General features: G+C 35.0%; 1 protein-coding gene across 2 annotated transcripts; it reads left to right on the forward strand.

Annotated features, from left to right (window-relative positions):
* The first annotated feature begins 2862 nt into the window (after positions 1 to 2862).
* LOC123684292 (yemanuclein) lies at positions 2863 to 15364 on the forward strand. Of its 2 annotated transcripts, XM_045623488.1 has the most exons (10): positions 2864 to 3131; positions 7950 to 8048; positions 8658 to 8915; positions 9194 to 9455; positions 10064 to 10156; positions 10288 to 10456; positions 11237 to 11395; positions 11455 to 11535; positions 11816 to 11905; positions 13916 to 15364. In XM_045623488.1, exons 1-10 carry the CDS (start codon positions 2967 to 2969, stop codon positions 14970 to 14972), a joined length of 2433 nt encoding a protein of 810 aa, XP_045479444.1. In that variant the 5' UTR covers positions 2864 to 2966; the 3' UTR covers positions 14973 to 15364. The 2 variants fall into 2 exon arrangements, with proteins under 2 accessions (XP_045479445.1, XP_045479444.1); XM_045623489.1 differs by lacking the exon at positions 10064 to 10156 and having other exon boundaries at positions 2863 to 3131.
* Positions 15365 to 15614: the final 250 nt, after the last annotated feature.

Consider the following 15614-nt stretch of genomic DNA (forward strand, 5'->3'; position numbering starts at 1 on the left):
TGTATTCGAACTGACATGATTCAAATATAAAAACTTTTGGTTTGTCATTTATAATGAAAATGTAAAATTAAAAAGAGAAATTGAAATCACTGAAAGTTTACGTTTAAAAATTTGATCTAAAATTCAAAGGTATTTCGGATTGAATCAATATTTTAGCGTAATATTGAATGTGCTACTTTACAACATATTTCTAAATTTCACATATTACCCAGATGGAATGGGTAATTTTTTAATTATCGATAAAAATGTCAACTCCGGTACCATCAAAATGAATTTAGCCTATTACCGAACTAAACCGAGATATTCAGATCCCGATTCTACCCTGAGAAGTCTTTAGCACATTCTGTTCGAAAGTATTCGTGTACTCACAGGAGCTATGCGCATAGCTCCCACGGCAGCGCTGGAGGTCATACTAGACTTGCCTCCCTTACACCTTACATGTGAGGAAATGTAGCCTGCTCGAAGCAATAAGAATTTCCCATAATGGAAAGCTCCTTCCTGGGAACTGGGTTGGACATATGGGGATACTGAATCAACTAGATTCAAACCTCCTCGCAAAACCATCAGATATTATGCCAACCACCTACGATTTTGAAACGCCCTTTGAAACGGTTATAAATGACCGTCATAGTGCAATAAGTCTCATGAATCGTATGGACAAAAAGTCATCCATATGGTTTACAGATGGATCAAAAACAGAGAAGGGCACCGGCATTGGGATATATGGACCTTGACTGAGGATCTCTAAAGCCCTGGGAAGTGAGCCCTCGATTCTACAGACCGAGATAGTGGCTGTTTATGTATGCGCCCAGGAGTGTCGCAAAATGAACCTCAAAGGGGCGCATATCTACATCACCACGGACAGCCAAACCACGCTGAGATCCCTGGAATCGTGCTGTCAGGGGTCTCTGCTGACTTGGGAGTGCCGTAACACCATAAAGCAACTGGCCAGAGGAAATAAGGTGACTCTACTATGGGTACCAGGGCACTGTGGGGTTGAAGGAAATGAGAGAGCGGATGAGCTTGCAAAAAGTGCATCAAGGTTAAGACGTGCTGGACCTGAGCCTTTCTGTGGGATAGGAAAAGACCAATACAAAGCTGTGGTCCAGCTATGGGAGTTGAACAGTAGAACAATCCACTGGACTAACACTCCTAGACTTGCTCAGGCAAAGAAATTCGTGAAGATTTCACCTACTTACACCAGAAAGCTCCTGAAGCTGTCGCGAGCGGAGCTTCGGGTGATGGTGGGTCTGCTGACGGGGCACTGTCGGTACCAACATCATTTGTACCGTATGGGTAAGTGAGCAGACGAGATTTGAAGGCTCTGTGGATCGGAAGTAGACACGGCTGAACACTTGATATGCAAGTGTCCAGAGCTGGCTGGTCTAAAAACCATTCACATGGGCAAGCCGGTCCTGGATACCAGAGAGGTAATGGCCAAGGCCCCTAGGGAGGTTGTCAACTTTATTAACGTCGTTGACGACCTCCCTGGGTTTCTATGAATGAGTAGGGTAGTGAACAAAAGATCTGCATGGTCGCAGTTCCTGGAAGGCTTACCGAAGCAAAACGACCCCAGTTCAAATAATAATAATAATCGTGTACTCGGCGGCCGTACAGGGTTAAATTTGACCTCAGAATATTTATCGAGTATTTAAAACCACTGTCGGTTATGTAACATTTGTAGTGTCCTTCATGTATGCTTCCAAGCTGACGTCCACAAACGATAAACTCGTTAACCTATACAGAAAAGAGATTTGGCCCTCATCCAACTCAGCCACGTTACTCTGTTTCATCGCAATAATTGGTCAAATTAGTAAACAGTTAAGTACGTAAGCCCATAATTTACAAGTTTGGCATCAAGTGGATTCGACAAAAGTCAATTGGCTTCGTAAAGCTAGAGGGCCATTGTGTTCCTCTAATGATGAATCATGTTCAGACTAAATTGAGGTAATAAATTCAAAGTTCCAAACAATTATCATGATTTCACTCGCCGATGCTCCAGATGGAACGAATTACCTAACGAAAAAAATTCTAAGTGCCCTCTGAAGCGTCTGCATTCATTGAATGCAGATCGATACTTGAAGTCTTGATTCAACATTAAAATACATGTCTCTCCTATTAATATAACCGTGTTAATCAATTGAGAAAATTACTTGAGGAAGCCTCAGTGTGGCAAAACAGCTGTATTTTATAAGAAAATTGTGAAAATTTAACTTTATCAGTACCATTTCAAGGACAGTTAGTTCATTCAAATACTAGACACATTTCTAAGATTCCTGATTGCTGTGTTTGATTGAATATTTTATTTAAAATTCATACATCCTTGTAAATTTTCTGTGTAGGTAGGGCCATCTTTCATAATATTTGGAAGACTCCAAGGAACATTTCAGTTTTCTGTATATCTTCGTCCAGCCCTCTGCGTCCACTGCTAGACATAAGCTTCCCCTAATTATAACAAATAAATGAATCAACACTTTTTCAATCTTGCGTTGAGTTGAATATTTTATTTAAATTCCAGATTTCCTTGAATATTTTCTGTGTAGGTAGGGCCATCTTTTCATAATATTCGGAAGACTATAAGGAACATTTCAGTTTTCTGTACAAGAATTTGATAAGTCTAGAGACCTATATCAAGTAAAGATTTGACCAGATTGCCATCTATGTGAATATGAGAGTCATAAATTACGGCAACGAATAGTTTTCTGTAAAGCCAATTCTAGGGACCTTCAATTGTAAACCATTGATTCAGATTTCCATCTATGTGCACATGTAGATATGACGCGAATTGGAAGCTAGTGTTCTGTGTGATCGGCATCATATGATAAACGTCATGTCATGCGCAACAGTAGACGCATGCTACCTTTCAAAGACGTTCTCGTAGTTTGATTTGTGAAGTGTTCGAATTGTGTTGGAGCCAAATTTTGTTTTGCGAGTAGTGAAAAGTGTAAAGTGGTCAGTAATGAAATATGTCGGATATGAACCGTGTTCCACTAACATGCGTGTCTCAGGCGTCGTCTAGTAAGAGTAAAAATGTGATAAAGAAAACAACCAGAATATCCATCAAGCTGCCCCAGTCCGATGAAAACACATGTCCGGAATTTAACTACCAAGATGAGCTTGATGCGGTTAAGGTAGGCTTCTTTTAAAGGTTAAAACTGTATAGAACGAGGAAAACGCCCGAAAATTCCCATCAAACCACCAGAACACACTGACACTAACCCGGAAAAGTTGCCTCTACTCCGGTGTTTTGGTTCAGTAGGGATAGCTCAGTTTTTCCCAAACTGGCTGATCCATTTGGTACTTGGGTATAATAGAAGCAGATCCCTGTCGCCATATTTAAATAATTATAAATAAATAAATTGGTTACGTTACAATTACATATGGGACATAATAATCTGACACCGACCTAACCTTTGTTTACATTTTCGACTTGGGTGTTAAGTCGACTTGTTCTCGCATATCTAAGGTGAAATTTCCATTTTTTTAAGAAAGACACCTCCCTTTATCCAAAGCAAATGCGAAATCGATAGGTTCATACCAGATTTAAGTTCAAAATTACAGTTTAAACTACGTTAAGGACGTTGCACAATCCTACTTCTATGATCATACAGTTGTGGTTCTTGAATTTTGTCCGATATGAATAAATATCTAGGCTGAATGGAACATTTGTGTTTTTTTCGTTGATTATCTAGAAAAATACCCAAGGGGCAAAGTGACGAAGCAAGGGGGACATACACAACAGGGTTTGTACTTCTATCCTTCTTGTTTGGGCCTTAATAAGTTTGACGTTTTCGAGTGAATACGCGGAGTTTCTGTTTGTATTTTATTTAATAGAATTTACAGTGGAATATGAACCGGGTTTTCTCTTGGAAACAATTAGCAAATCTATGACATTCCGATCGGCCTAGGTGAAAATGCATAAATCGTGAACAACTTGACGTGAACGTATTATGTGGCAAGCGGCTTTTCTATGCATTGAATTGCAGCTGGCTCAAATCTCTCTCTATTCGCATTTCTACCGTTTAGAATCTAGACTAATTATGTGCATTTTACGTCCGCTTTTATTTTATACATTTATCGCGTTAGTTTTTTTGTTTTATTACCGCGAATTTCGGACAAATTGTGCATCCTTCCCGGATGCCAGCCGATTGGCCGGCGTCAGTTTGAAATATGCCGGATGGTGGTGGATTTTGAGACTTGCAAATGTCGAAAAAATCGGATTATTTCAGTTACGTGCCGAAATTTAGGCCCGGTGCTCATTTTATGGGATGGTTACTTTGAGAATTTTCCAAAATTCGAGTGGAGCTACCTCGATTTTAAATATATGTGGGAAATAAGTGTTGTAGTAAAAGGCGGTTTAGTATCAGGAGCATAGGAGCGGAGAGAGGTGATGTTTTCGTTTGGTCGCTGTCTGCGGCGCACGCGAAACTGCAGTTGGCGGGAAAGAAATTTGAATTTGTTGTTGGCCTTTGGCGCGCCGGTTCTGGGGAACAGGGCACTATAATTTTACGTAAATGCGTGTAGTTAGCGAATGTGGGTTGAACTTTCAGGTTGGTGCAGGTTTACCATATTGGGGTATGTTCCCCCAATTTTGAGTATTTTTGGCCACTAAAGGAAAATTTAAGGGATAATATTTTTCGGGGGTTTCTTTTTCACAGGGAATTTTTAGGGGAGAAATATTCAAATTTGATAATATTAATATATCGAATTATTCGCTTAATGTCATCACTATTTATTAATGGAATTACTACTCTCGCACAAAATTATGGAAAAACAAATTAAGATGTACCTAGGCTGTGGACTCTCGCAGGTCGCTTTTTGAAGCCAAATGTTTCTATTGCTTCCGAACTTTTCCAGAGTGGCTGAGTAGTATAATTGAATATGACCGAGCAATCCCAACATCCGTCGCCAACTCGTATTTTTGTAGGACGTGTTGATACAAATAAATAACAAATAATAATATTTGCGAAGGAACCCCCTAAAAATTCTTCGTGCTTAGAAAATCGATCAGAAAAGATGTTCAGATATTAACCTATAAATTACGTTGTTTTCATTGTCTAATAGCAATTTTTCATGTACATTTTTTTATTAGGAGTAATTGAACAATATTTTATTAGATTCTGTGTATACATACATGCATTAATACCTTAATTTATTAATTAATCAGAAATTAATTATTATTATAATCATTGGTGTTCAGTTACATTACATATCTACATAGGAAAATTTGGGAGATTTTTCGAAAAAATCATGATTTTGGGGAAATGTTGGCTTCATCTGGGGTATTTTCAATAAAGCGACATGTCAATCGTGGATTGGTCGCACTCATAGAACACAGAATACTATAGATACTTATATACTCTATGGTCGCACTGCTTCTAGGTCATTTCGTGCAGTCACTAAAACTTAAGAGAAAAAACCATTATCAGGATACGTTTGCGGTCTCAATGAGACGGTTGAGTTCGTTTATAGTTAAAATCTGCTTAATGGTTTTGAAGAAGAAGGCTACTTAATTTTTTCGTCTTCATAATTCAAAAACTACTGATCCCATATATTTGAAAATTGTCTGGGTAGACATGTGAAATAGGTATATGACCTTGAGACCCTATATGCTACGTCTAAATTGTAGCTACGTTGCCAGATCGAAAAATTAATCAGGTATTTAAAGTGTTTCATAGAAAATTGAAATATTCTATCCCGCCGGTTTAAAAATAAATTATCTATATCTTTGAATATTTATTCTGATTCTGAATACGACTGTTAGTGCTACAACAAAAGTCATCCTATAAGTCAAGATGTTTATGGAAATGCACCGACAGTGAACTCTACAATTGAAAAGGCTAAGAAAATAAAGAAATATTTTTCTTAAATATAATGTGATTATGAATATATTTTGTAAATAATTACGGGTAAATATATGAAATAAATACCTCTGTAATTTTTTTATGTTTATAGTAAATAAACATTATATTATTACTTATTATATTATATTATATTTTGTAAATAAGATAGAGCGTTTGTTAAAACATATGAAGGTTTTCTTTGCTTAGTTCTTTCCTTCTTTAGCTCTACGAACTAAACGAGTAGTAAAATATTCAAATAATTTTTCTGAAATAAATGTTTCTTTTTCTTTTCAAGAAGTTTATTGAAAACTCATAGCTCCGAATTCAATGGTAGTAATATATCTCTCTGCGTCCCACTGCTGGACGTAAAAAGCTTCCCATAATAATAATAAATTAATCAACACTTTTTCTATTTGGCAATGTAGCTGCCAATCTGACATAGAAACATTGAGTTCATTCGAGGGCCTTAAGGTCATATAGCTATTCTACATGTTTACCCTTCACCTTCTGCTAACGATGCTAACAGAAAGATTCTAAAAAAAACAAAACTATTTATCTCTGATTAATGAAATGATTCATTCCATTTCAACAATCAACTACAAACTGGTTGCAAACTTCACTATGTCGAAAAAATACCTAGAATTCGTTAATAAAACAGTTGAGAAGAGAAAAAGTCAGCGACAGCCATATCAATAGAATTTATCGATAGTTTGCCAAGCAATTCATTATCGTATGTTATCACATGGTCTGAATAATTGTATTTGCAATGTAAAACTGAAGATAGGTCCTTTCTTCGATTTGTTTTAATATATTTAGCCAAAAATAGCAAAATATGCTTCGAATGAATTAACAAGCACTGTAAATTAAAAGACAGTAATTCTCAAACTCCGAGTGAGTGTTGAAGGCAATAGTGCCAATTCTTGGTCAAAAAATTTCTGTATTCACTGTCATAACTGAATATGAACAACTTTGTAAACAATTGACTGTAAATATATCAACTCTTCATGTAGGAAGGGAAAAAGACAGGTATTTTCCAAAGGTTTTGTTCTCAGAACTGGGTTACTCTGCGAAATGTATAATTTTTATTTGAAATTCTGGTATTTTGACTGTAAAAAATTATAAGTTTGAAATATCAACTCAAAATGAGTATTATGGGACTTTCTTCAGCAATGCAATTTTAATGATTATTCATTATTGGTATTAAATTTACGTCATAATACGTAAAATCTCAACATTTTATGTTGGCTATGTAATAAAAGATGAGATGGCAAAAAATGAAAAGTACGGACAAACGCGCCAAAGTTCCTCAATATTTAACGTCAATGGTTTTATCGAACTTATTAATTCTCAATAGGTCAAAGCAAATATTTCATCTCATTCATTCATTTGATGCACAAACATATGAATTTAAAAGTTTACTATTGCGTCTTTCTTTCTTAACCGGTTTTTTTCCTCTTATTATGACCTTTTTCCTTAAAATACCTGATTCTCGTATCGCTCAAAATTTTTATCAACATATTCGACACTAATTTTGTGTGAATATCCACTATTTCATTCGTTAACGATGATCAGTCAGCCGTACAATGGTTTTTTATTATTAATTATAGCTATGCGTACTCCGTACTTTGGGTAGAATATCTAGTGAGTCATTTATTGATAAAAGAAATTGTTTGGAGACTCTCGCCTCTGGTAATTTGTTTATTTAATTGAGATGTCCACTTTCCTATTGAATTCATATTTATTCTCAGTTTGAAATTTGGCGTTTGGTCATTCAAGAAATAAAACATTATTGAAAATGAATAAAACATTATTGGAAATGAATAGAAATCGATGAGTCATTCATATTTGTTGCTTCGTGTTGGCGCCACTGTTGGTACCGTTCTGGAAGATTGCGATCCTTCGGACATCTCGAATTGTTTTCTTCAATTCAGAAAATCGGATCAATAAATTCAAGAGACATATATGATTGAAAATATCTCTAAAATTGGCACTCAACTGCAAATTTTGTAACTGAAATTTGTTATCTTTCTCCTCTATTCTCTATTTTTTCTATTTATTAGCCCATTCTCTAGCACACTCAATCTTCACTTCTTTTTCTTATTTCAGAGGAAAGCGTCGAAAAATACCGAAAATGGACGCATACCAGATATACTCGATGACGATGATGATGTCAGGAGGATAGCGAAGGAAATGGAAGAAAAATATGTAAATATCAATTTCTATTTAGATTCTTTGATCTCATCAGCAATGATATACTTTGAGCTGAGCTGTCATGAGTTTTTCGGATTGTATTTACATAATTCAATTGTACACAACTTATATTCGAAATATAATCAAGTCGTGTTTCCGCTTATTCTACGATAAATTGAGGTGTTCAGTTGTAGGTAAACAACACAGGAAAGATATATTAATTAGTCATCAAATTCAATACAAGTAGATAAATTTTCATAATGAAATCATTTTAAGATATATGACATGTTTAGTTACTGATACAGATTATCTCAAAATATTGTTTATTTTTAATTAATCCTTAAAAAATCAAAATGATGTGCTCCCAATTTTTTTCCATCGAGAATATACAATGTTTTATCATAGTATACTATGGTCTTATATACATACTCACATAAAAAATGTCATAAGTGTCAATGGTGGGATATTCCTGTAGAGTGAAAAAAATCTTTTTGATCAGTGTGCGAAAAATGCAAACCAACATAAATAAACCACAAGGCAATTGTAGTTCATCCGCACCAACTTCTTAAAAGATTTATATCATAATACTACAAAATCTCAAACTGATATGTACCTTTTCTTCAGGGTAATAAAGTATCAAATGTACCAAAGAAGAAGCGCAAAAAGAGAAGAGACGATTACGCTGATATCGGTATGGGATATGATGAATCCGATTCATTTATAGACAATACTGATGGCTATGATGAAATCATTCCACAGAATGTTGAAACCTTACTCGGAGGCTTTTATATAAACTCTGGAGCGTTAGAATTCAAGACTGGCCAGGAAGAGAGCGATGATTCCACAGACGATGCGTCAAATTCCAGTAGTGGATCTAGAAAGGTAAATTATGACGTTACTCAAAGCTAACCTGGACCTCTACACCCTTCGTAATCCATTTACCTAACAATAAAACTGTCTTTGACATAAAAAACTCGATTGTTGCAAAAATAACATGAAAACCGCATGGGTTCAAATCAGGGTAGCATGCTGGCCACTCCAAGTCACTCTATTGAGCTTTCCTGATTTGGTACTTTGCAATTTTTTTGCATCAAAAAACCTTTATGTTATCCAAACAGATCAGAAAAAGATTCATAATCTCTTAAATTCTTTTTTTGTAGAGGAGTTTATCTAGCGAGGGTTCTGAAGACGAGGAGGAAAAAGATCAGCCAAGTAATAAGAAAATTAAAGTAGCACCTGGCGAAAACGGAATGCAGAAAGCTCTGAAGAAGAAACTATTCAGTCCGAACAAAATACTGAAGAAGAAGAAGCCAACGAATGTTATCAAGAAAACTGTATCGGAACTGTTGAAGGAAAAGAGGAAAGATTTGAATTTGAGTACCAGCGATTGTAGGTTGGAAGTCAATGCAGATGACAGTGAAGGTATTTTTTTTTTTTGGAGCTTTCAAGAATTCGCCTTACTTTGTTTCTCAGTAGTAAGACAGCAGGCATTTTCCCCCAAAAATTCATTTTTCGTTTCGATTGCTTTCGAAAATTTACTTAAAGACCATTTAATCCTCACAAATTTTATTTCAATAGAGTTCCATAAATACACATTCATTCTCAAACTTATAGTGAATTCTGGTGCATGTGACTAGAACAAAACTAATTGAAATCCAACACCGATCTTTGATTTTCGGTCAACATAATTTCTGTCAAAATTAGGTCAAACTATATTCTGAAACTTGACACCGAATGTCAAACTCCTCAAACCTCTGAAAAATTACCTATGCTGACGACGACTGTCAGATAATATTACGGGACACAGATCAGTCATTTTGGTGCTAAATTATTTGGTTTCTTGCTAGTTTCCTTATTTTTTAATTAAATAGGGTAGTCATAACCAACTTAATTTATATATGTAGATATAGTTGCAAAAATTTTCATTTTACTTAGTGGAATAATAGCAATTCTCTTTTCCAATAATATCAAAAAATGTAGAGGTTTTCAATAATATTCCTCTACTGATTTGATTTGTTGAATTCTTCCAGCAAAGCAAAGTATGGAAAATGGAAAAGTATCTAACAGTATAACCGATGCTATCGAGTCTGTAGTAAAAGCGTCTGAAGACAATGTTCGAACAGGTGAAAATTATTTAATTTCCAAAATTTATTTCAACCATAACAATTCGGCAATTTCAAAATATTCTCTTTTCCTCATATAGTTGTAGCAATCAACTTTATTCCATATTTATATGATTAATCGATATTTTCAGCCGAAAAAGTAGTATCTAGTCAAGCCAATGATATAATAGCAAAACCAGTTACGTTGCCGGAGAACTTACCGAAGAGTATCATCAATATAATAAACTCGATAAAAGAAAAGAGCGAGAACTACACGAATGGCGACAAGTTCACGAAAGAAATCAATCACCTACTGACAAGGTAAGAAGCTCTATACCCTTTCATGGGCGCCTATAGTAAAATTTTTTTTATATAAATAATACCGAAATTCAGCATAAACCCTTACATCAATATATATTTTCATATTGCATCGAACTACAATTGTATTAATGTACAATGTACAGAATGGGCAAATTTCAATGTTTTAGAACTACAACTCTACAACCAGAGGAGATAGACAAAACCTGATACCCCATTCTCGTTTTCATTTTCTGAGAAACTAACAATTTTTGGCCAACTTCTTTTGTTTTCAAATTCTTAAAAAATTAGTAAAAAGCATAGAAATAATCATATTGACGGAAGGACACTGTTCTTGTTATAGAAAGGCAGAAAGTTCTATTTTTCTGTGCTCATCAACAGTTGAAACCATAGAAATATTGACACTCTTAGATAAAAAAGGTTTGTTAAAAAGATGACCATGCCACTGGATTCTACGTATAAAAGTGATATTTTAATTTCAGAGCTCTATCATGAGTATTAGCCGAGATATAAATGTTTTTCAATATCGCCATTTTTCCAATTCTCGCTTATAACTAGAAAACAAAAGAAGTTGGCCAAAAATTAATTCTACTCCTGTTAGTTTCTCAGAAAAAGAGAACGAGAAAGGGTATCTGATTTTGTCTATTTGTATTTGCAAATTATACAAACATATAATATCACTAGATATATTAATATGTGTTTATATGGGATTTAAATGAAGTTTCTTGTAATAAATATGTATTGTTTATCAATTTTAATGATATGATAATTTTTCTCTTTCAGTTTTGAGCGAAAGTGTAAATTTATCGGAAAACCATCCAAATACAAAGTTTACGAGAATTTATCGTACTACCTTAAAGTGGAGAAGCAAGTCCTGATCCAGCATTGTAACCAACTAGCTCTGAAGGATGATCAGAATAAGATTGAATCGTTACTTAGGCAGTGAGTTCCCACTCCTACGATGCATTCTTCTCTTAATCTAATCTGTGTTTGTTTTGCAGGTTGAAAGCTGAAATCGACAAGGTGATGCCATCTATTGTACAGAGTTACGAGAGGGACTGTGAGCTTGTGGTGGAAAGGAGGTGAGACTTGGAAATATGAAACCAAAAATTCATCCAAAAATGTTTGCCTGCATTACATAAATTTCAAGATTCGTTTCCCGTGCGGTATCGGTCCCCGGAGACCGATACCATAACTTTCCTCTGGTCCTCTGGTCTCTATAGACCTCTACAAACCTCTGTATTTCGTTGTGTTTAATTTTGTGGCCCAAAAAATTCAATAAAATTAGTAAAGTTAATAAATACCGAACGAAATTTCATTTTTTTGGTATGATCATCTTGAAACATCTCCTGATATTTTCAGAAATATGCTCCAACAACAAAATCCAGAAGGTGACGAGAAAAGGAAAATAGGGAGACCAAAGAGAAAGTTTCAATGGAATGACACCACGAGGTAGGTTCACTGTATAAGATGTTTAAATAAACATTTTTGTGTTTCTGCACTCGATTTGAAAATTCCTTGAATTTTCATTGCCAAAATAAACTTGAACTCAAACGCTAACAGCTAAAATCAAATAAAATATCCACATATTTTCCGATTTTGCAGGCATAGCTTCTCCACTAATTCTACGCATTTCTGTGCAAGAAAATAATTTTACTAACCAGCGTTCATTTAAATTTGTGGTCAGAGTTAGAGATGAGCGATACCGTGATTTCAAGATCACGTTGTGAAACGTTCCTGTTCCTTTATGATATCAGTGAAATTAAAGCGTGACGTGATCACGTGATACCTAAACAGTGATCACGTCACGCTTTAATTTCACTGATATCATAAAGGAACAGGAACGTTCACGTTTCACAATGCTAAGCACGGACCGTGCTTGTTATTATTATTTGTATGAATCACCCAAACCTTAGCTCTTTTGTCTTTCTGTTAATTCTTTAGAGGTAACAGATTTGTGGAATATGGATATGAATAATTTTGGACATCGAAAAATAAATAATACCTACACATAAAATAATTCACATGTGAATATATATTAATAATATCAAGTGGCTGATACTGCATCAAATAAAATAAGAGAAAAACAGAAACAGTAACAATCAGAAATGTACAAAAATATAGTAAAACCAGTTATTGAATAATTAAATTTCCTAAATATATTTGTTATTTTCTATTAATTTCTGAGCTAATCAAAGAATTGTGAAATCTCTAAATGAAAAGGTATGATTTTTAGGACATCGAATAATAAATAATAAGCCATATGCATATATTCAGACGTTTATTTATTTATTTAATAATAATGATGAGTAATCAACCTCCAAACAAAATACACAATATAATATAAACAATTTTATAATTGTTTATATCAAAATAGTTAAGGGGCTAATACTGTAACAAAAAAATAAGAGAAAAATTAAACATTTCACAACAAAAAACTCAGACATGGGTAGTTAAAACAGTCCCTAAATAATCGAATTTCCTAACTATATTTGATAAATTTTTCGAGAGAAAACTACAATTATTCCTATTCATTCTCCACCAACGACATATTACAATTGAGAAAGAGAATCATTTGAGTTTTTTTTATCAGTTAGCCTGCTTCGACGTTCTGTTTATATTTGTCCGGCTTTCAAAAACAATCGTTCGCACGGAACTTATGTTGCTAGAGTGCATCAATAAGTGCCGACAAAGGTTCCGAAGCAATAAAAACATCAGGCTGGCAGGCTGGTTTCATAATTTACGATTGCACGGACGTTGATATGCCCTGAAAATATCTGTGAAATGTTCAAACAGTGATCCCATCACGCTTTGTATTCGTTTTTCGGAACCGTGACTACCTGTGACAGTCTGATATCAGTAATTAAATCACAGTTCGTGAAATATCGCTCATCTCTAGTCAGAGTGCTGTGGAGAAATTAGAGTTGATTTTCTGTGATTACAAGTAGCCCTTAGCTTGTACCATATTATTCCCAGATCCGAAGTATGTAAACAAAATAATAGTGATTTGATACAAGCTAAGCGCTACTCGTAATCACAGAAAATCAACTCTAATTTCTCCACAGCACTCTTGACCACGAATTTAAATGAATGCTTGTTACTTGAACAAATAAACACTAAGCCTTAGATTCAGTTCCGTTCATTGATGTAGTGAATTGTGGGTAAATTTGAGGACCATTGATTTTCCTAAAATATTTACTTGAAAATAACCCAAAATAATTTCCAAGTTATATTTTTCCTGTTGTAACCAAAGCTGCGTTGATTAAATTTTGTTTTCCTTGAATCATGACATCTCTTGTAGGTCAATTTCTGTTAATCCACTTGATAGTGCAAAAGTTCACCAAAAATGAATTACTTGTTGTAACAACAGTTGTTGTGACGTTTTCTAACATTACTCGATTATAACAAAGGTATTTTATAAAATTCTCGCTCAATACCTCACAATCTGTTTTAAAATTTCAGAAAATTCCTAAAAGACACTGCCACAATCAAGAAACGAAGCTTCCTGAACCAGAACAACTCGATAGACTCGTGGGAAGAAGAACTGACTACATTCCTGAAGAACAAGGTGATACACCTGTGGCCCGAAGGTTGGATGACCATGACGGCCCTCACCAAAGTCTGCAACAAGCTGTTCAGCGAGCCCAACGCCGTCGCCCCGAACCAGGCTGGTTCCAGTTCTCGGAAGGAAAGCAACAAAATCACTGCCACCAACACTCCCAACCTACCATATCCGAACATTTCGATTACGCCAGTTGTTAACAATATCACTCCGAAAGCGTCTATACCGGAAAGGATCATCGATGGTAAAAGGTATCCATTGCCTCATCATAAGCTTCTCAACTTATCCAAAGGAACAGATGACACCCCCGAAAGCAGCCCCGAACAACACTACACCCTGGAGAAGTCGACATATAAAGAAAAGAAAGAAACGGTTGAATATAGTACGGATAAGAAAAACAACAACGCTGATACTTTCTTCAAGGTAGATTACGATAAAATCAAGTCAACGCAACCCTCTCCAAAACCGGTGAATTTAGATGAAGCGAAATTGCCGAATGTGAGTATTATAGAGATAGACGGACCGACTGATTTCAGCAACATACTGCCAAAAACGAAATTTGTTCCGAAAAGCGAGGCGGAAAGTCCTAATTCCTCCAACAGAATTCTGTCCGGTGAAAGTAGTGGTCACAAAAAGGACAACAACAGAACTTTGATCATCAACAACTGCGAGGTCACGCCAGTGAGGAAACAGGATGAAATGAAAAATAACCAAGATGGTGACGATATCCAGAAGGTGATGGAACACTTGAAGACTCTTCAGCAGATGTCCTCGCCAGTGAAACCCTTCGACGGATCCTATTCGAACTCTGGGTTTTCGCAGAAAACCTCTAGTTTGTTGCAGAACGATGTTAATCTAGTGACTACTAATTTTCAAGACGAGTACCAAAAACAGTTGTTGAATGCGTTAGGAACCCTCAGTGCTAGCACGTCAAAGTCGAACTACAAGTGCAGTTAATGAAAAGGGGTGTATACATTTTTTTAAATATGATCTTGTGTAAAGAATTTTATATTTTTTTCTGTATTATCGAAAATTCCTATGGAATTCGAATAAGAGTGTAGATGCAACAAGAAGTTTGCGGAAACCTGACCTTTTTGTGAATTAATAATTGGAAGATTATGGACAGTTGATAAACTTTTCTGTGTGAAAGCAATTGGCTTTGTTATCGATTATGTGAAAAATTTCTGAGAAATCATGAATTATTGAAATTTTTTCCTTGTGAATATCTCTCCTATATTTTTGTATAAAATCAAAATTTGTTGTTTATTGAATGGCGCCGACCAGCTTTATTTATTGTATTATTGTTTTTTTTTTACTTCAAAAATAAAATCGAAATTGCAAGCTCTTTATATTGTTCTTGTTTTCTTCGGTTTTTTGTTCTACTATTACTTACCCTGTAAATGAAAACAATATTTTTTCCTGCCAAATGTAAGAAATGAGTTCTAACACTCATTGAGTGACATAAGCAAATAGATATTCAAACTACTAAAAATAGAATAAAACATTTCTTGAAGATGTCCAGGGAAGTGGTTTAATGATAACACTACTTCATTGCGAATAAAATAAATAATTAGAATAAAAAATTGACACTTAGCAATT

Source organism: Harmonia axyridis, chromosome 7, assembly GCF_914767665.1.
Source record: "Harmonia axyridis chromosome 7, icHarAxyr1.1, whole genome shotgun sequence".
NCBI classification, from domain to species: Eukaryota; Metazoa; Arthropoda; class Insecta; order Coleoptera; family Coccinellidae; genus Harmonia; species Harmonia axyridis.